Genomic DNA, 22,592 nt, shown 5'->3' with positions numbered 1-22,592 from the left:
GGAGATGATCCTGGCTGGATGTTGCTAATGACAATAATTACAGAAAGGTGCACAGTTGGGAGATGTTATCCAAATACCCCAAATTGTAAAGGGGAAATTGTGCTCAATGAATGATTCAAACATACTGTTCTTAGAAAAAGAATTAAATTGAAAAGCTACAATAGTACACAAGAAATTAACTGCAGGAAGCAGCTAATATCCAAAAGCCAATATCACCAAGACTCCTTAAGTCTTAGCTTTATCCTCTGGAAGGGCCCTTGGCTTCTTCCAGGTATTAGCTTTGCCATAGTCAGTTGAATTCCTACTTCACATTTCTGCGGCTTGCAGCACCCAACCATAGTGAGGGTACTGATTTTGAATTCCGTGGACCTGTACTAGGTATACATCTATATGGCAAGGGTCTGCAAGTATTTGACTGGCAACCTGTTATTGTAAAGGGAGTTCACTGGAATGTAGCCATGTGTCACCTACAGCTACTTTTGTCAACATTGGATCGTTGTGACAGAAAAGCTGGCCCTTCAAGTTGTAAGTTCTCATTTCCTTCTTTTCAAAGAAAAATCACTAACAAGTAACCTAGGGATGTGTATGATGTAATCTGGGGGATGTGTATCATGTAATCTTGGGGATGTGTGCCAGGTGATCTAGGTGATATGTGCCTATGCTATATAAAAACTATGCTATATTAAAACTGTCAATTTTGACTGTTCCTTAATGATTGATATTGGATGTCCCCAAATTCAGTGATTATTTCTTTTGTTTTAATCATTTCAGCAATATCCCATGTTAGCTTTAACTTCCAACTTCTTATTGACTAACGGTAAGAAATAGAACTGTGTGTTTACCAGGTACGTGTATTTTTTTTTTTTTTTTGGTAGAGTGGCTGTGCAGCTGCTTTGCTAATCTTGCACAAATGTGCTGGTTCATAATTTTACTGTTATTTTAAAGAGTTTACTTTATGTGCCATTCATAGTTCACTTTGGTCTCATAGGTACTTATGTTACTAATCAACTGGCCCTACTCTGATGAAAATTATGGGCAGGGAGGGGGAAACTCTCCCAATGTCACAGTCTTAATCTCTGAGTGCTTAAGACACATAGTACAGATTCTGGCTCCTAAATCTAAGAGATATAGGCTTATTATCCCAAACTTCAGAAGCCGGGGACTAATGACTATAGGTAGACATATTTTGTTTAAAGTATTATATTTTTGGCCTATGTCTATGAGTCTATAATATTCTGTTTTAAGAGAGTATTTATAACAGAAAGGGCAAAAGAATGCCAACTGCTGTATTTGACAGAAAGCAAAATCATCCATCCGAGTTGTTTTTTGATGTCTCTCATGCTGGTCTCTCCTTCCACAGTGCCCTTCTCAAGGCACCCTTGACCTCAGCATTCCTCAGGCTGTAGATCAAGGGGTTCAGCATGGGGTTGAAAAGACTATAAAACAGGGAAAGGATCTTCTGCTGCTCCTCAGGGTGCTGAGACTTGGGGGCCATGTACATGACGATGGCACTGCCAAAGAAGAGCCCAACCACACAGAGGTGGGAGGAGCAGGTAGAGAAGGCCTTCTTTCGGCCCTCCCCTGACTGGATCTTCAGAATGGCAATCAGGATGCGTGTGTAGGAGACCAACACCAAGCATAACGGTCCCACTAAGACAAACACACAAGCTGCAAAAATGACGACTTGGTTGAGTGTTGTGTCAGCACAGGCCAGCTTGAGGACAGACAGGATTTCACAGAAGAAGTCATTGATTTCATGAGGTCCACAGAAGGGCAGCCTCAGGATGAGGAGTAAATGGACCAGAGCCAGGAGAAAGCTAAATATCCAGGAAGCAGCAGCCAGGGCAGTGCACAATCTCCAGCTCATGACGACAGTGTAGTGTAAGGGGTAACAGATGGCCACAAACCTGTCATAGGACATTACCACCAAAATCAGACACTCTATGTCAGCAAAAGCCAAATACAAGAATGTCTGCATTATGCATGGGATGGAGATGGTTCTTCTTTTAGTCACGAGATTTGCCAGCATCTTGGGGACATTGTTGGAAGCATAAGACATGTCAACAATGGCCAGATGTGAGAGGAAGAAGTACATAGGTGTGTGCAGTCTGTGGTCCAGGCATATTATTCCAAGGATAACCCCATTCCCAAGAAGGGTAAAGGAATAAAAGAGAGAGAAAAGCCCAAAAAGGAAACACTCCACAGCGACATCAGCTTGGAATCCCAGTAGAATGATCTCCGTGATCCATGTCTGGTTGCCTCTCATTCTCCTGTGGAGAAGACCTAGTTCAGACCCAAAAGGTCAGAGCTGTGGAATAATCAAAGATACAAAGTATTTAATGATTATGATAGGAAAAACATTTTGAAATACATCATCTGGGATGGAGTATTGGGTTTTGTTTTCAGATGTTACAAAACATACTTTACTATAATTATCAAAATGAAGGAAATATTCTGTTGTATGCTTAGGATATTAAGAGAAAAGGCCAGTGAGATGGTTCAGTGGGTAAAGCTGTTTGCTGCCAAGACTGACAACCTAAGTTCAGTCTCCTGGATCCACATGATAGAAAGAGAGAACCAACTGTACAAGTTGTCCTATGACTTCCACATGTGCTCTGGGGGCATTTCCACGTGTGTGTACACACATATGTAACTCAATCAATCAATCAATCAATCAATCAATCAATCAATGTATTTAAAAAGATAAGTATGAACGTGTCCATATCAGTATATAAAATAAAATGTTAACACAGTACAATGTGTTTTAGTGTGTAAGAGGATTCACATTCAAATATGCACACATGTATTTTGGAGAATTCCCTTTTTCTGGTTCCATTTCAGTATGAGAGTCTTGACTGCTCACATGGTCTGAAGAGAGACAGTCTTGACAAAATGGAGTAGGTATTTTCACTTCATTTCCTGGGCTTTTCTTTCTTCTGTGTACAGTTCTGACATGATTAAGTCCCTCTGCTCTTCATGTACTTTCCCCCTAAACCTCTCAGCTGCTCCCATGCTTAGTGCATATGTCTGAATAACCTCAATGTTGTACTTTCTTTAAAACTTAAGACTTTCCTGTAGCTAGAGTTTTCCTGCCTGGCCACAGTCAGGATAAATCTCTCTCACTCGCCAGTCCCACAGCCACTCAAACCCGACCAAGTAAACACAGAGACTTATATTGGTTACAAACTGTATGGCCATGGCAGGCTTCTTGCTAACTGTTCTTACAGCTTAAATTAATCCATTTCTATAAATCTATACCTTGCCACATGGCTTGTGGCTTACCAGGATCTTCATATGCGGCTTGTCATGGTGGCGGCTGGCAGTGTCTCCCTCATCCAGCTTCCTGTTCTCTCAATTTTCCTTTCTGTTAGTCCTGCCTATACTTTCTGCCTGGCCACTGGCCAATCAGTGATTTATTTCTTGACCAATCAGCAACACATTTGACATACAGACCATCCCACAGCACTTCCCCTTTTCTTTTCTTAAAAAGGAAGGTTTTAACCTTTACATATCTCCAAAGTCAGCTTGGTATATTTGGGAATTTGGGTGTAGCTTTTCTTACTACTTCTTGTTGGAGGGGTGCACTGTATCTTATGGGGACATAAAGAATATTTTAGGATTATGGAGTAGTCCATGAGGGTGTATCGTCTGAGCCAGTTGCCTTGAAATGGTTTTGGATGTTGGATCATCTGGGCCTTGGTGCCATCGGAGACCTTTTAGGTGGTCTTGGCTGGTCAAACCTGATATATCTTAATCTGGAACAAATCCATAGCCTTTGGCTTTCTGTGGGAGCAAAAGCAGAGCCTCCTTTCCAAAGCAACATATCCTTATATCCAGATTTTGAAGTCAAGGTACCTTTAAAATATACATTTTGGCATAACTCAACAGCTTTTGCAATCAAATGTTTTTTTTCAGTTACGAATATCAAAGAGAACATAATCCAGATTCTCTGTGTGGTAGCCATCTTTACGTGGCTTATTTTTTTATATTAGCTTGAGCCTATGCTTTAAACTGCAGCCTTTTAAGCCTAAAACGGCGCTGCTGGCTCCGCCCACTTTAGCTTCCCAACATGGCGGTGGTACGTTTTCCCGCCAGCTCTGGGAGCCATCAACTCTCAGAAATAGTGGGTCTATGCTTCTATCAAAGCAGCGTGTAGCCCAGAAACAACCTTTTTTTTTTTTTTTTTTTTTTTTTTTTTTTACTAGCAAAGGCTAAATCCACCACACAGCTTAATGTGCCACTTGCAGAGGCCTCATTCCCGCCATACTGCAGGTCGAGCATGCACAAGCTAGGAACCTGCCAGTAGCAGCTTAAACACGCAGGCTGCCGCTAGCTTAAAAGAAACAACTAGGAGTTGTTTTTAGCTGCATTTTAGAATCTTTTTACTCAGGTTTTAGGTGGAAACTCTTGCCCCACGTTGGGCGCCATTTGTAGCTAGAGTTTTTCTGCCTGGCCCATAGTCAGGATAAATCTCTCTCACCCAACAGTCCCACAGCCGCTCAAACCCGACCAAGTAAACACAGAGACTTATATTGGTTACAAACTGTATGGCCGTGGCAGGCTTCTTGCTAACTGTTCTTACAGCTTAAATTAATCCATTTCTATAAATCTATACCTTGCCACATGGCTTGTGGCTTACCAGGATCTTCATATGCGGCTTGTCATGGTGGCGGCTGGCAGTGTCTCCCTCACCCAGCTTCCTGTTCTCTCAATTTTCCTTTCCGTTAGTCCCGCCTATACTTCCTGCCTGGCCACTGGCCAATCAGTGATTTATTTCTTGACCAATCAGCAACACATTTGACATACAGACCATCCCACAGCACTTTCCTCTTCAGCAGCATTCAAGGCTTATTTGTCCCCATCTTTAGTATTTGTTGCTTTATTTTGACTTTTGTGTATTTCTTCACCAATACCCAATACATAATTTAGTCATAATTTAAAGAATACTTGGGCATGTACAATGGGCACAAACACGTCTTAAGTGTGGCCATGTCTGGTGCATTGATGTCTATACAGGTGGTGGTCCCATGAAGTCATCTCTCCTAATGAAGTCATTGCATCTTAGTTTGTGATGTACACTTGGTGGTGCTCACCCAATGACAGAATCACCTAATGTAGATTTCTCAGACCATACCTGTCATTAAATGATGCATGACTGTACAATTCAACATTTGCCCTTCTGAATCTCTTTAGATAAAGTGCTCAAAAAGGGAAAGCAGTCTACACTAACAGTAAAATGATAACTTCATTTTAATTACATTTTGTTTGGTTCTTTTCCTTAATATAACAATATAAGGACAGCGCCTAACTAATGTTCTGATGTGTCATCATTTTTTGTCTTCAGTGTCTTTGCAGTTTGGCAAGTCAGCCAGCCACCAAATCCTTTTCCTCATCACCCATTAACTTGCCAGCACCTGTTGTTGTTCAGATTCATCCTGGGACACTTACAATGATGCTAAGAGTTGGAATTAAAGGTTAATTCACTTTAGAGAGCTTTTTCTTAGAGGGCTTTGGGTCTGTCCAGCCAGAATACAGAGGTGGGTGATAAAAGGGATGGGAGAAAATATCACTTAAAAAGTCTACTGGATATGTGCTGTCACATTACATTTTATCCACATCATCACCCCATAGAAACAACCTTAGTTCTATTAAATCGTGTCAACATTTTAAACCCAAAGAGTTTTTTTTTTTAATTTAAAATATTTAGAGCCTCAAGCTATACATTACAAGTTGGATTATATTAATAGATATAACACAAATCTTAAATGGTCTTATTAATTAAAAAAAAAAAACCCGGAGCCAGGTATTGGGGTGAAAGCTGAAAGACCAGAGAAACAGAAAAAGCCACAGCCAACCTCACCTTGCCAACTCCTCAATTGATCCTGTTTCCTCAAATCTTCAGACTAAAAGCCTCTGAGTCCTCACCCCTGAGGGTCTCAGTTGAACTGCCTAAAAACTTCTAGTTCCCGGTCTTCACGCCTTATATACCTTTTTGCTTCCTGACATCACTTCTTGGGATTAAAGGCATGTGTCCCTTCCCAAGCAAAGACATGAGATCTCAATTGCTGGGATTAAAGGTGTGTGCAACCACACCTGGCTCTGTTTCCAATGTGGCCTTGAACTCACAGAGATCCAGACAGATCTCTGTCTCCTGAGTGATATGATTAAAGGTATGTGTACCACCACTGTATGGCCCCTATGTCTAATCTAGTGGCTGCTCTGTTCTCTGACCCTCAGGTAAGCTTTATTAGGGTGCACAATATATCAACCACAAATAGAGTAATTTTTTCACTTAATAAAAGGAACAATTTCTATGACATGCTTGTTACTCAAACAAGAACAATTTATTTAATTATAGTTTCCCATTTTTCTTCTTTTTAATATTCTTGAAGTAAATATTCTGATATTTTCAAGTTTTACCTATGCTCATGAGTATTTCCTTAGGATATATTGAAAAGAAATTCCACAAGTATTAACATACAGTTTTCTCCAACATTCTCTGTGGAAGATTGAAGCAATTTCACATCTTGCTGATGGTGTGCACCATGCCTCTTTTCCACATGGTGCTCTAGTCCTGTCTTTGCTAATTTATAACTAGAGCTCTCACTCAGTGGTAGTGTGTTCATCTAACAGGCACGAGCCCCAGGTTCAGCACTCAACATTGTGAATATCACACAAGAAAAGCCAATAGTCCTTATTAATTTATCGAGTGAATATTTTGTGGGGTTTGCATTTGTATATCATCAATCACTTAATAAATGTCCCTGAGTACAAGATCTGCTTCCACTCTGTACTGGCTCTGGAGAAATAATTGAGCATGGGAAGATATAATCTGGACAATAGGAAGTGCAGAAGTGGTTGCTAGTGTGGTTCTGGTCTGTCACACTTCCAAATAGGGATGAAATCTTTGGTAGCACTGGGTGTGATTGCTTTGAAATATACCTGTACCTCTCCATCGGCCTCTGCCAATTTAATGATTTTTGAAACAAAGAAAGATAACAGGAACACCTTCTATTGGCTCTTTTTTTTGTCTTCTAAGCATTTCCAGATCATTTTTGCTTATTTTGGACTAGTTGTTGCCATTTTAATTTGTATAAAATTTTTGTTAAAGATATGTTTTTCTCACTAGCAGAACATTTAATGTCGATTTCTACCTGATTCCTGTATCCCTCAATATATTCTCCCCACCTCAATTTAAGTAGAGACTACTCCTGGATCATTACCACTCTCACATCACCAGGAAAAAGCAAGTTATCTGAATAATCAAGTGTAAAAAGAACTAAGAATGAATTAAGTAGGACGAAGCAGAGAAAACCATACAATTTAAAGGGATCTGTTCTTAAGAACTGAGTTCACTATGTTGCACAGGTTGACTCCAACTCCTGGGTTAAAATGATGCTTCTATCTCAACCTCCTGAGTAGCTGGGACTCAAGTGGATGCCACCAAGTCTGGCTACAAATGGTGGTTTTAGGTGAGATTGGTCAGAAAGTTTCTAACTTCAAATAAAGTGTAAGTGTAACTTAAAAGGAGGGGTGGGGTCAATATCCTGCTCAGAAACACAGGCACACCATTCCCAGCACTGAAGACAGTAGAGAACAGTGAAGACAAATTCCCTGGATAGGAAGTACTTGTAGGGGTCAGGAAAGAAAAAGAATTCAGTGTACCAGCATGGAGAAGAGATTGTATGTATTAACTGTAGCACATAATTATTTCTTTTAAATGGAATTGACATAAAAAATTCAGTTGGTAGTAGATTAAATATATTTGACTAGAAATATGCAGCAATTAAAAGATAATTAAAAGTCAGAAATTGTTTATTTTATTTATACATATGTGTGTCTGTATGAGTTTATGTGCACCTCTCGTGTGCAGGTACCCATGGAGTTTAGACTGTACTGCATTCCCTGGAGTTGAAGTCACAAGCAGTTGTCTGTCACCTGATATAAGTTCTGGTAATGATACTTGGGTCCTTGGTAAGAGAAATACATATTTTTAACCACTAAGCAATCTTTCTGACCCAATATAGAGAAATGTACAATTATCTACATATAGTCAATATGTGGTTACATATGATATGATATATAGTTTATACCAGCATATTTATGTTCATCTTTTTACCTTATGTAAATTTATAAACAACATTGAAAGTAAAATGTGCATCTGTTTACACTGATTATCTCTACAGAGTAAGACTTTACAGGGACTTACCTTCTAAATAAATTGTTTTCCCTTTTTTCTAATAAACATGAAATATTAAGCTGAAAAACTGAGCATTTCTATTTTAGAAAAATCTACAACATACTATGTAAATAAAATTTCACATTATTCATGTTATTTTAGTAGTAATTCTCACTATGCTTAATTAGAGTGTCCTATCTGAGATTTAATGAAAGCTTTAAGTAGAGAAAAAAATGTCTTTTTATTATGAAAATGTTAGCCCTCATCAAGAAAAAATAAATAGGAACCTTTAATTACATTTATTTTTATAAAATAGAAGAAAATCTTTTCCAAGTTATACCGGTAGACACAATGGTCAAGATTTCCTATTGATTGACAGTGGAAATGGATCTGAAATCAGGTTGGACATGATTTCAGTACCTGATGAATGTTACTGAAGGCAACAGCACACAACAGACCTGAATTGGCATAGGTCAACAAGCCTGATCTTTGTCAATCAGAGATGTACATTTCAGTGTCTTTAAGCTCCCTGTCTGATATGTAGCTTCCAAGGATTTCAAGTTAGAAATAAAAAGAACAGAAACAGGAATCAAGAGTGTATGAAATGTAAAATCTGGAGCAATAGAGACTGTCACTCTTATAACTTTGTTCTCTGGAAAAGTATAGAATCCTGAACTCCAGGTCTGTTTGTGAAGTCCTCTTCTTTGTCTAGACACTGCTGTAGACCTGGGACATGTTTTGCCTCTGTGATTTCCCTCTGCCTATGTTTCTGAAGTTGATCAGTGTGCCTGATAATGGTCACATTTGATTTCACTACAGTGGTATTGCTTGTGAAAGGGACTTTAATTCTATTTGTGAACCTGAGTGTTTCTGTGCTGATACAGCTTTGATCACTTTTTAAAAGGTGTTATCTTGAGTTAACTTCCAAGGTCTTGTGTAGATGTTTCACTTGAACTCCAATAAACAAAAGCTGAATTTGGCCAGTAAAACTTGTAGTCAGTCACATATAGTGGGGTTGATTTTATTCAGCAGATTGATGTTCTTTTGGCTTCACACAGGCTTATTTTGTATTGTACTTGTATGAGAAGAATACAAAGAGCACATATTGATATTTAATATTCTATTTGGCAGATATATAAGATGCAAATCTGTCTGACTTACTGCATAGCATACATTTAGTGACAGAACAGAGGTTGGAAATGTTTTAGACACACAGCAGGAATTGCAGTACTGTCCTGCTGAGTCAAGCTCAAAGAGCCCAACAAGACCTTTCTGAGCCTTCCAGAGGCACAAGCATTTTATGTCTGCAGAAGCTCATTATCTGAGGTGTAGTTAAGTCCTTGCTGCATCAAGCACAGGTACTCAGATAGTTCATGAGTCAAAATGCAAGTTTTTAATCTAATAACATTGTTTGATTCATCTAAGTTCACCATTACATTAACATGCATTAGAGTTTTCCATGTGTCTTTTTCTTGGCATGTATTTATTGCACAGAGTCCTAAGCTTCCTAAGGACATTTTCATGCAAATGTATAATGTAGTTTGAGCAAATTGTCCCTCCAAACCCTCTTTTTTCTCCTCTCTTTCCCTTCTGATTAGGCCCCTTTTATCTGGGCTTATAGTTGGGCACAGTTTCACATGAGTTCAAAGCCATCTTGGCCTGTATAGTGAGTGCCAGGACAGCCAAAGCTACATAGTGAGACCTTGTCTTAAGAGAGAGGTATCCCAATTAGGCTTGTTTATTTCCCTAGACAGTTTCATTCAGCTTTCATGGCAAATATACAAGAATGATGTTGTATACCTACATAAAGTCTAAGATCTTACATGTTGTATTTTTGATGAGCAATTCCTGAAAGTCAGACATAAATAGGGGCACAAAAGATTTTTAGTGAAATAATTTTATCAGCTCTGAACCAATCTAAACCATATGTAAGGTCAGCATCAATTTGTACTTTTCAGGTTTTGTAACAAAGAGAATGAAAAGACAAGTCCACAGTGGTGACCACACCCACTGAACACACACACACACACACACACACACACACACACACACACACTCAATTGTAAAGCCAACAAAGACGGAGCAACACAGTGAAAGGTGGAAATATCCTTACCTACTACCTGTTGTTATGAACTTGCATCTTAGGTTTCAGAGATCAGGAAGACATATAATGAATGGCCCCTAGCCCCCTGAGAAAGATATGATGAGTAACTAGATCTCTGAAATGATAGATAGCTACTAAAGAACATCTTTAGCAACACACAGAGGAAAAAGCTTTATGGATTTATTTCTGAGTTCTTCTCTGACATGATAACTTTAGCAATGATAGAATATCTGATACTGAGTGTGACTGAAGGCCACGTGGTTGATAAACTGGTCAGACCGCCGTTCTCTTCTTGATTCTGAGTGGTGTGTTCTAGGAAATACAGTGTCCTGTCTAAGCCTCATTATGTTGTATTAAAGTGTGACGATAGACACGGAAATGGCAAAGAAGAAGAAGGAGAAAGAGGAGAAGGAGGAAGAGAAGAAGAAGGAGAAGGAGGAGGAGGGAGAGGAGGAGGAGGAGAAGAAGAAGAAGAAGGAGGAGGAGAAGAAGAAGAAGGAGGAGAAGGAGGAAGAGAAGAAGAAGGAGAAGGAGGAAGAGGAGGGAGAGGAGGATGAGAAGGAGAAGGAGGAGGAAAAGGAGGAGAAGGTGGAGGAGAAGGAGGAGGAGGAGGAGGAGGAGGAGGAGGAGGAGGAGGAGGGGAAATACAATTGCACTGGTACTCATTGTGAAGATAATAAACATTAGTTTTCAATAACAGTATCAATGAGAGTACAAATTTGAAGGAAGAATCAAGATGATTGGAAGTGGAAGTGCAATGTCATTGTCCTGTAATTTCAAAGACTTCCGCAAACACATTATTTTTCTTTTAATTTATCTTAAATTTTAGTTAAATCACTAACTTTTATTTCAATTTATGCCTTCATATTTATGTTTTAAAATTATAATTACAAACACCTTTGAAGAATATATTGAGTGACCAAAATCCAATATTAAAAAAACATACAGAAAATTCTGGCAGGAGAGTAAATAGTTTGGGGAAATGAAATGGGAAATATTTAAGAAACTTAACATTGACTCAAATGAAGGATTTCTGCTAGTCAATGTCTCAGTACATGAGTTCTGAGTTCATTAAAGATAGAGTCCAGGCAGCAGACATTTGTCAAATCTTTCTATGCTCTGAGAAATTCTGACATTGGCTTAGTACTAATTATGATCAGAGAGTACTTAAAGACTATAGACCTCTCCTCCCTGAGTTCAATCCATGTCTTTATGAATACTATCTTTGTGATTTCTCTGTGCCACTTCTTGCCATAGTTCCTCCATCTACAAGATGGGATAGACAAAAAAACTGACCTCATAAAATGAGTCTCTTTTTTTTCTGTCTCCCCCACTCTCTCTGTTTCTACCTCTCCTTTTTCTCTCTCATAGATCAAATGAGTTAAATTATCACAACCTTTAACTAAATGCTTACATGTGATGACTATTATTAGAGATTGATACATATTGTTGGTGAGTAGCTTCAAGATCCAAAAACCACAAGGAAATATGTTATGCATTTAATAACTCCTTTATAAAATGAGGAACATAAGAGAATGTTCCTGCCACAGCCACTGGGTTCTCTGACGAAGAAGCCATCTATCTCCCTCACCACACAATGAAGTGTGTCCTATGGAGGAGATGATGCTTTCATGGATGCACAGGGAAAGCAGTGATCAGAGGCACGAGAATGAGGTTAAGGACCCATAAACCCCAAAACTCCTGGGATTCCAGTGTCTATCTGGGAGGAGAGGACCCTGTGCCATACAATCTTTGAGGTTCATCAACCAGACCAAATCCTCTCTTTATATCTTTCTGATACTGTTCCCTGGCAAGAGCAGCCATGGGGTGTAGGTGAAGGAGCTGAGAAGAACAGAGGGACACAAAGGAACAGTCAACAAATCCTATACAATCCAATACTCAAGACCCTGGTCATACCCAGGCTGGGGCTAGACACCTCACTATGACCTCAAGCCAAGTATTTAACTGACCTCTATCCCACTTTTCTTCTGTAACTCATCCTCAGACGACAAAACAAAACAAAATGAACAAACAAAAATCTAAAACCCAACAAATAAACAAACAACAAAACAAAACTAAGCCACATTTACTTACAGTGGCATAAGCTTCAATTTTTTCTTCAAGTGTAGTCACGCACTTAGAAGAAACCCCAAATAGGGAAGGAAGAAAGTGAGATAGACTTGGATGGATTCTTCTCTTCTAAGCCTCATCTAGAGAAGCCAAGGTTCAGATCTCTGAGTATTGTGATGGACTTGCTTTTGCAAGTGAAAACTTTGCTTATCACCCTTTGAATCCAGATCCTTCCCTACAGACAAAAAAATAATGATCCAGGGAATGGGGCCTTGTGGTGATGAAGCCATAACACTCTAGAGAGAAGTGAAGAATATGCCAATTGGGGACTGTCATTTCCCATGTCTCTTTGCTTTTTAGTATTCCCACAGGGCAGTTTATATGTACTTGCCTGGGGTTAGATGATATGGGGATTAGCCAGAAGCTAGATTCTGGCTCAGAAGAAAAAAATCAAATCTTGCCATAAGTTAATATCTATTAGTACATATTTTATCAGTCTTTATGGCTCTTTGTCTGGTGTCACCTTCGATAGTGAAGGTCTCTTTATGGATCCTAGTAAGATATCATCAGAGAAATAGATTTCTCACAGTAGATGAGATGATACAAAATAACTATCCCACACCTCTCAAATCATAAGCACACTTTAAGTTGACACTTGTCTGTACCTCACCTATCTCTTTATTTTATTTGTGTGTCTGACATCCACAACAGCTCTGAAGTCATTCCATTCTTGGGTTAGAGTCTGTGGGTAAAATGAGTCTTGCCCACTATCTTAGTCACTGTTCTATTGCTGTGAAGAGATACCATGACCAAGTCATCTCTTAAAAAAGAGAACATTTAAATGACACTTGCTTACAGTTTCATAGGCTTAATCCATTATTATCATGACTGGAAGCATGGTGACATGCAGGTAGGTGTTGGATAAGTGACTGAGAGTTTATATCCTGAACTTTAGGCAGAGAATGATATTCTGGGCTTGGCATGGGCTTTTGGACCTCCAAGACCAACCCCAATAGTATAATTCCTTCAACAAAGCCACACCTCATAACCCTTCTAATCCTTTCAAATAGTGCCACTGCCTGGTGACTAAGCATTCAAATATATGTGCCTATGGGGGCCATTTTTATTTAAACCATGTCACTCACCCATTAAGCAGTTAAGTCAAAGAATTATAAAATATTTCCAGCTCTTAATCCTGACACATCTACTCATAATTTAGTTCTTAATCTGTGGTTGAAGGAGCAACTTGAAATAAAAATTACATCTATTATTTTTGGTAGAGCACTGAAAAAGTATTTAACAGGAATCCAATGAGATATTTCTGATTTGAAAATAATCATTATAGCAAATAGAGTGCCTGGCCACTGACCTTATTGGTGAAATTACTCTCAGCTTCTTTCAGGTTTCCTCCATAAAACCTTCCACTCTTGGGAACAGGGCCTATCTCCTACTCTTTTACAGGCTTTTGGGACCCTACTCCTCATACTGGGTCACCTTGCCCAGTCTTAATACATAGGGAGGTGCTTAGTCTTACTGCAAATTGTTATGCCATGTTTTGTTGACAGTCATGTGAGAACTGTCCTTTTATAAACAAAAATGGAGGAGGAGTGGATTGGGTGGTGGGAACAGAAGGGGGTGGGGTGGAGGGACTGGAAGGAGAGGAGGGAGGGAAAACTGCAGGCGGGATATCAATTAAGTAAATAAACAAATTTATTTGAAAAAGAATATATGAGACTCAAGTTTACATTTTTCAATAAATAAAATAGTTGTCCAGTCTTCAAACAAAGCAAACAAAACAAAACAAACAAAAAATCCTCCTACACTTAAACTTGTTAATGCCCTGACTTCAATGACCCAATCCATGGGGCTATAGTGGTGGCTCCACAGTTAAGAGCATTGGCTGCTCTTACAGAGGATCTAGGTTCAATTCCTGTTTCCTACATGCTGAAACACAACTTCCTGTAACTCCAGTTCCAGAGAAATTGAGGCCTTATTCTGGCCTCTGTGGGTACCACACACATATGCTAGGCACAGACATACATTCAAGCAAGACACAAACACACAGAAAATTTAAGTCTTAATCATTCATCACACTCATGAAGCCCTTTGCAATTATTTCTGCTTTGATTGGCCTCTACCTTGCTAGAATGCTGTTAGTAAGACTCAAGAGTGTGCTTAGTGATTTTTTTCGTAGTGTCTCACTGTGTACCCCTGACTATCCTGGCAAATGTTTGTTTTTTACTTTTCATAATTTTTCTTGTTACTCTTTTTGTGGTGGTTTGAAAGAAAATGGGCCACATAGGCTCATAGGGAGTGGTAGTATTAGGAGGTGTGGCTTTGTTGGAGTAGGTGTGCTTTTGTTGGAGGAAGCACATCACTAGGGGGTGGGCTTTTGGACCGCAATGTTCAAGTCAGGTCTAGTGTAACATTCATTTCCTGCTGCCTGTAGATCAAGATGTAGAACTCTCAGAGCTCCTTCTTTACATGTCTGCCTGCATGCCACCATGTTTCTGGCCATGATGATAATGGACTAAACCTCTGAACTGTAATCCAGCCCCAATTAAATGTTTTCATTTATAAGACTTGCTGGGGTCACCGTGCCTCTTCACAGCAACAAAACCCTAAGGCACTGTCCTACAAGAAATTTTAAAAAATGACTTCTTATGTCTCAGAAAGGACTAAAGATAGTGTTTTGTATTTTTACCAAATGAAATGAATGGAATTAACAAAATTTTAAGTCTTCTTTTGAGAACCATATAATAATCTTGAATAGCCTACTGTGGACAACAAGGTGTCATAATATGGTCCTAGTTTTGCATAGAAGAAAAAGCCTCAGCAGTCTAATATGGCTGTGAGCTTCATGAACCACAATACCAACCTACCAGGAAAGATGTGCCTCCTCATGAAGTAGTGATATGACTGTTAAGGGATCACGAACTTTTCTCTGATTGGACTTGGCCTGCTCTGCAGGTGATACCTTAAGCCTGGTACCAAAAACTTGGTAGAAAAAAACTGTGACTGTGGAGGTCATAGGCCCGCCCTAAAAGAGAACTTACTACCATGTGTTTAGCTATATTGTCATCCACTTTTATAACTGTAGACAAAAGATTACCTTCACCCATCATCAGGAAAACTTCATTTTACATTGAGTTATGAATGCAGAAATTCTTGGCTGTTCAGGGTGCTGATTAAAAGAGACATTCTACCTTCTTAAGGCTCAAGGAATATTTCAGAAGAAGGATTGTAAGAAGTGTAAGAGCTGGAATATAGGGTTGAGGGAGGTGGAATTCTGTCTTCTGGGCATGGTACAGCCATTGCAGTCCTGAACTGGAAGCATTTGCAGTTCCCTGTACAAGACCAGACCTGCCAGCAGCCAGTTATAGATGGGAGAGGGGCTCATGAGAACCTACCTATCCCTGTTGGACTATTGGCTACTGAAAGAATATGGCAAGAGAGTGTGAGTATCTTCATATATCTCTCCACTGGCAAGCCTAGCAGGCTCCATTACAAAGCTCCATTTTCATGGTCATGCGGACAGCCCTGGTTAAATTCAGTGGGTCTCAAAAATAATAAGAAATAAGAAGAAAAATAGCAAATCTTGAAAAGTACAATATTAGTAAAATATAATATTGTAGCTGGAAGTTTTCCTATGTCCTGACCAGTCCACAGCCACTCAAACCCAAGTAAACACACACAGACTTAATATTAATTAAAACTGTTCGGCCATTAGCTCAGGCTTACTACTGACTAGCTCTTACACTTAAACTCAGCTCATTTCTGTTAATCTATATGTCACCACATTTTCCGTGGCTTTACCTGTGTGTTATTACATCCTGCTCCCTGGACAGCAGGCTGACACCTCCTGACTCTGCCTTCCTCTTCCCAGAAATCTCCTCTCTGCTTATCCTGCCTATACTTCCTGCCTGGCTACTGGCCAGTCAGCATTTTATTTATCAACCAATCAGAGCAACACATATTCACAGCATACAGAACATCCCAGAGCATAATATTCTGTCAAATTTACTATTTAAAACTTAATTTGCATCAGCTGTTTCTTTATTTGGTTAGATGGTTAATAGATAAATTCAATGGATCAACAATGAACATTTATAGTTCATAGGCCATTGAATCCTGGTAAGTTTTAGAGGTTATCTAGAGAAAGAATCCTCAGTCCAGAGTGGCTTCAAAGTGATAATGGAGTCTTTATCTATTCTTAATGACCCTGACTCACTTTTTATGGACTATCACTTGAACTAAGAGGGACTAGACTAGATTCAAAATCCAGGGGACTCAACAAAATTCCTCCCTGTGACCCACTAGATCAGCCATACCATTTGTTTTGTAAATAAGGTTTTATTAGAATATATCAGCACCCATTCACACACATGTTATCTGTGGATGCCTTTGCCATAGATGGGTTATTACCAGGAATATCATCCTCAAACTCAAGTATTTTCTTTGTTTATAGAAAACTTGAGTTGGTCTAGAGGTTGTCTGATTAAACTTTTCCCAATGTGATTCCTTTGCGTCAAGAAAATTTATATGACCCCAGGTGAATAGGTACATAAAACAGTTACATAAATCAAAATGCAATTATAAGCAATCATAAAGAAATTTATTCTAAAACAATTTTGAGGGAGACATATAATTTTATCATTTATTAAAGTCAGAACCAAATTTGCCTACTAATTATATAAATCATTTTTTTTTTACATAAAGAATTGAAACTTGGGGTATTTGATACCACAGGACACAGAGCTCTTCAATATTTTGAGAGTAGAACAGTATTTTGATTTTATGGCTGACATTGGTGAGAATGTAGCTTTGCATAAATATGTAGAAAACTGGCAGATATATGTTTAGAGCCATACCAGCAATTGTTAGCAATTCTGTTCTAATTTCAAGCCAAAGTTCATGTAACTATTTTTTATGAAACTCAAGCTAGCAACTCAAATAGCAGCTTTTAGACTCTATTATTCTAACACAATAAAATTAAAAGATATACTAATTTTATACTGAGTAATGAGGGCAGGAAAATATTAGAAGTCTTTGTTTTCTATATTTAAACAATTACTTCTATAAGAGCTGAAATCTTTGTTTGGTGAAAACACTGTAACTCATGATGTACATTAATCTTGGATTTGAGAATTCAGGCAGCGTTCACTGACATTATTTGGTATGATGGCATGTGCACAGACTGTGTGTTCAGAACCAAGGCTATAGTGATGTAGAAACCTTTTATTGTTGCCAATTTCTTTCCAGCACCACATTCAGTTGAGTGTCTCCAGGTGGAGTTGAGACCCACAGTTTAAAATACAAATGTTCTTTTGTGTGTGTAATAGGTTAACACACTTCCAGTATTTATTATCTAGTAGTATGGATTGCTTCTCACTGTTGGGGATATGTTTCTGATAGTTCTCAAGGTGAATAAACTATTAAAATGCTTAAACACTCTGTTGGGCATAAAATGGTGTATCATGGTGATGTACTTCACATTTTCTTGTTGACTAATGGTGATGAGCACCAGCCCTTGTGCTTATCAACTATTGTGTTCATATTGAGAAGACAATTCAACTGCTTTGCTCTTTTTTATAAGCTATTTTTTATGTATTACTCATTTGAATGCTTTTTATATACTAGGTAGTATGAGATGGGCATAGTGTTGAAAGCTTATTAGGTCCTCACTATAGAGGCAGAGGCAGAATGATGATTTCAAGTGTGAGGTCAGCTTGCTCTACATAGTTTTATTCTGTTTCAAAAACAGACAAAATTTGGTATGAATCTCATTATTTGGTCTATAGCCTCATGTTCCATTTCTTAATGATGATTTTGTAATTTTAAAGAAGTCTAACATTAAGAAAGTAGGCATTTTTATACTTATTGGTCTTGTGCTTTTTCTGTGAATATATTTGTAGTAAGTAATTAAGGCTTTCATCTATTTTTCCACTATCTTTAGTTTTACATGTTCTTCAGTTTTTAAATGAGAGTACATAATAGTCCATTGTAAGGTAACATATATTCTAGAAAGGGCGAAAAAAATGACAGGCATCAAATTTTACAAGGGGTAGAGCCTCTCCCTCCCCAGGATGTTTCTCACACGTGCCTCCCCTTCCACAGAATCCTTTTCAGGGCACCCTTGACCTCAGTATTCCTCAGGCTGTGGATCAGGGGGTTCAACATGGGGTTGAAAAGACTGTAAAACAGGGAAAGGATCTCCTCAGGGTGCTGAGACTTGGGAGTCATGTACATGACGATGGCACTGCCAAAGAAGACCCAACCACACAGAGGTGGGAGGAGCAGGTAGAGAAGACCTTTTTGTGGCCCTCCTCTGACTGGATCCTCAGGATGGCAATCAGGATGCGTGTGTAGGAGACCAACACCAAGCATAATGGTCCCACTAAGATGAACACACAAGCTGCAAAAATGACGACTTGGTTGATTGTTGTGACAGCACAGGCCAGCTTGAGGACAGACAGGATTTCACAGAAGAAGTGATTGACTTCATGAGGTCCACAGAAGGGCAGTCTCAGGATGAGGACTAAATGGACCAGAGCCAGGAGAAAGCTAAATATCCAGGAACTAGCAGCCAGGGCAGTGCACAATCTCCAGCTCATGATGACAGTATAGTGTAAGGGGTGACAGATGGCCACAAACCTGTCATAGGACATTACCACCAAAATGAGACACACTATGTCAGCAAAAGTCAAATACAAGAATGTCTGCATCATGCATGGAATGAAGGAGATTGTTCTTCATTTAGTCACGAGATTTGCCACCATCTTAGGGACATTATTGGAAGCATAGGACGAGTCAAGGATGGCCAGGTGTGAGAGGAAGAAATACATGGGGGTGTGCAGCCTTGGGACCATGGGTATTATTCCAAGGATGACTCCATTCCCCAACAGGGTGAAGGTATAGAAGACAGAAAATATTGCAAAGAGGAAGTAATCCAATGTGGGATCAACTTGGAACCCCAGCAGGGTAACCTCTGTGATCCATGTCTGATTGCTTCCCATCTTCTTTTGGCAAAGACAAGACTCGATTCAAGATAAAAGTAAGAACTGTGGAGCAAAGATACAACATAGTTATTGACTATTCCAGGGAGAGTATTCAGAAATGTATTACTGAAGAGGGATTTCCTAAGATTTATCTTCTGACACTTTGCAAGAACTAACATAGCATGAATACAAATATTGGTGCACTGATGGAGTAATATGAAAACACACACACACACACACACACACACACACACACACACACATCCTATGTGTAATAAAATGTTAACCCAATAGGTTCTATTTTAATATATCCTGTATAAGAGGGCACATATACATACATGCACACACATGCTATTTGGGAGAATTCCTGTGTTCTCATTTCCCTTTCTGATGAGTTTCCTAGTCATTTATATAGCTTGAAGAGTAACATGATTCAGGTACCATTGCTAGGCTGCCTTTTTAGGTAGTGTTCAAGATGATGGACATCACTTGTTTTTCATGGGCATGCCCACACAAATGTTTCCCCTTTCACGTTTTCTACTCAAGCATTTCAGATAAGAAATTTGTTTTAAATAAATTATCATTTGTCTACTTTTATCAAAATTATGTGTGAGCTGCCTTTCCAGTTGTTTGCTAGTACTCCTAGGGAGGATCTTCTGGCACCTGTTGATAGTTTACTGGTTCTAGATGTAAGGACTTCCTTTACCTCTTCATCTGCACTTGATGCTGTAGTTCATGCATAACTCAAAGAATTCCTTGACTACCTGTGTGGACACAGACAAATATCTCAAATACCATTTAATGTGAGATTTCTACCATGTATACATATAAGAAACTTAAAAAGGAAATGCGTTGCCAGAGTTTGCAGTAAAGATTATTGCTCCTTTATAACTGCATTCTTGTTGATTTATTTTATTGCGTTTTATATAGTGATATAAGTCACAGAGTTGATCTTAATTTCCAGTATGACAGAACTTTTTATTTATAAGACATTGTTGGAGCTGATGAGGTGGCTCAGTGGGTACAAGCACCTGCAGCCAAGCCTGATGGTCTGAATTCCATGCCCCGGACCCACATGGTGGAAAGAGAGCACCAACTCCTTCAAGTTTTTACTCTGATGTGCACACTTGCACTATTGCTCATGCACACATGCTTTATACAAACACACACACACACACACACACACACACACACAGAGTAAATATGTAAACTTAAGGAAAGTGATACTGAAACATCTTTGACAGCATAGAGTACCATGAAATTCCCTGATCACTTTCTTCCTTATCTGGTGTTGCCATGACAACAGTTGTGCAGGTTCAACGCATCCTGGGAAGATCAGAGGGGAAAAAATGGAACTGGTGGTTGCTCTTGCTTGAGAGGTCTCTGTGGAAGTTCTGAGGCTTCTTTAGCCATCAGAGTGAAACAAGGGGACATGAAAGGGACAGATGGCAAAGCCACTTAACAAAATCAAAACTTGTGTTGTCCCTTTTGGTCTATTTTCAATAATATGCTGATTTTAATTTTAAATTGTGTGACAGTTCAATATCCACTGATTATATTGAAATTATCTAAATGTTTATAGCAACATATAGATACCCACATACATGTATATACCATAAAATAGAAATATAATAGAATTATAGCCATTTCAGCTATCATTTTCACTTAGCAGAGTATAAAATTCATTTGTTAAAAACATATAAATAAAATACACATAGAAAGGAATATTAAACTCTATCTAATATTACAAGTGTATTAAGGTAGTGCAGCGTTTTATCTCACAACTTACTTGACATTTTCAGACATTCTTAGTTCATCTTTCTCTCATGTTTATTGCACTGAGAGTCATACAAACGTAGATGCTTCTCCAGCTGATGATTTCCTGAGGGTGTGTTCAGAAATGAAATTGCAGGTGCTAAAATATAAGCATCTCAAAGTTTGCAATTATCTGTTGCCTGTTGCTTTCCAGAAAACATAAATGTTATAATGTTTTAGAAATATAAATTTGATAGGTTTACTGATTGTGTGAATATCACGGCTCTTTGTTACAGGACCATCGGTAGTAAGTATTTTTAGCTATGGTCTTTGCTTGTTTGAGCCATAAACAAAGTTATACAATTTGTATTTCATCAATACTTAACTCATGCCCTTGGGTACAGGGCCAGCTCCCATTCTGCCCTGGGTTCTGGAGGAAACACTGTGAATAATGAAGCCATTGGCCCAGTGACACTTGACACCTTACTTTTCCATCAAGGGAATAATGCCTCTGCTGCCTAGGAATGTGCCTACCTCAAATTTTTATAATTCGTGAAACAGGCAAAGAAATCAAGAGTGGCTGTGTCTGTTACATTTTCTTTCTTTCTTTTTTTTAAAAAAGATTTGTTTATTTATATATTTTATTATATGAGTGCTCTATATGCATGCATGTCTGCATGACAGAAGAAGGCATCAGATCCCATTATAGATGGTTGTGAGGCACCATGTGGGTGCTGGGAATTGAACTCAGGTCCTCTGGAAGAGCAGCCAGTACTCTTAACCACTGAGCCATTTCTCCAGCCCTGTCTGTTATCTTTTCTGTTCAGGAATAAACGAGTAAGAACTGAGTGTGAGAATAACTATTAATGTAACATACAAGGTGAGAGGGCAGTAAGTTCTCTGAATCAAGGTGTTTCTTAAAGCAAGATGAACAGGTAGCACCTCTCAAGAGAAAATGTGCTTGGTAGCTAGGCAACTTGCATCATGGCTAGATGTACCTGGTATGTAAAAGCCCTTTAGTTCTGAATTAAAGGGAGATCTAGAACTAAAGGTAGCTCTTAGAAGAAAGGAGGGTTAAGCTTAATTAGCACATCTACCTGGCCCCAGTGTTTGTCTCAATGTAAATTTTTTCATTCTCTCTGGAACTAACAGGTATTCTGGAATGCTTATCTATCTGCAGTCTGTTCTTGGAAAGTCTGGGAGGTGCCTCAGATAAAATACTTTCATCTGGAGATGATCCTGGCTGGATGTTGCTAATGACAATAATTACAGAAAGGTGTACAGTTGGGAGATGTTATCCAAATACCCCAAATTGTATAGGGGAAATTGTGCTCAATGAATGATTCAAACACACTGTTCTTAGAAAAAGAATTAAATTGAAAAGCTACAATAGCACACAAGAAATTAATTGCAGGAATCAGCCAATATCCAAAAGCCAATATCACCAAGACTCCTTAAGTCTTAGCTTTATCCTCTGGAAGGGCCC

The 22,592-nt window shown here is 38.8% G+C and overlaps 1 protein-coding gene and 1 pseudogene across 1 annotated transcript; both read right to left on the bottom strand.

Moving 5' to 3' along the window:
• Nucleotides 1-1,336: 1,336 nt before the first annotated feature.
• LOC131905796 (olfactory receptor 2A14-like) lies at nucleotides 1,337-2,266 on the bottom strand. Its single transcript, XM_059256609.1, has one exon. It carries the CDS (start codon nucleotides 2,264-2,266, stop codon nucleotides 1,337-1,339), a length of 930 nt encoding a protein of 309 aa, XP_059112592.1.
• A 16,180-nt stretch (nucleotides 2,267-18,446) lies between these two features.
• On the bottom strand, nucleotides 18,447-19,369 carry LOC131905795 (olfactory receptor 2A12-like; annotated as a pseudogene).
• Between the last annotated feature and the right edge of the window lie 3,223 nt (nucleotides 19,370-22,592).

The sequence above is a fragment of the Peromyscus eremicus genome, chromosome 3 (genome assembly GCF_949786415.1).
Source record: "Peromyscus eremicus chromosome 3, PerEre_H2_v1, whole genome shotgun sequence".
In the NCBI taxonomy this organism is placed as follows: Eukaryota; Metazoa; Chordata; class Mammalia; order Rodentia; family Cricetidae; genus Peromyscus; species Peromyscus eremicus.
The sequence above is the reverse complement of the archived record's forward strand: the minus strand, read 5'-3'. Positions and strand labels throughout refer to the sequence as shown.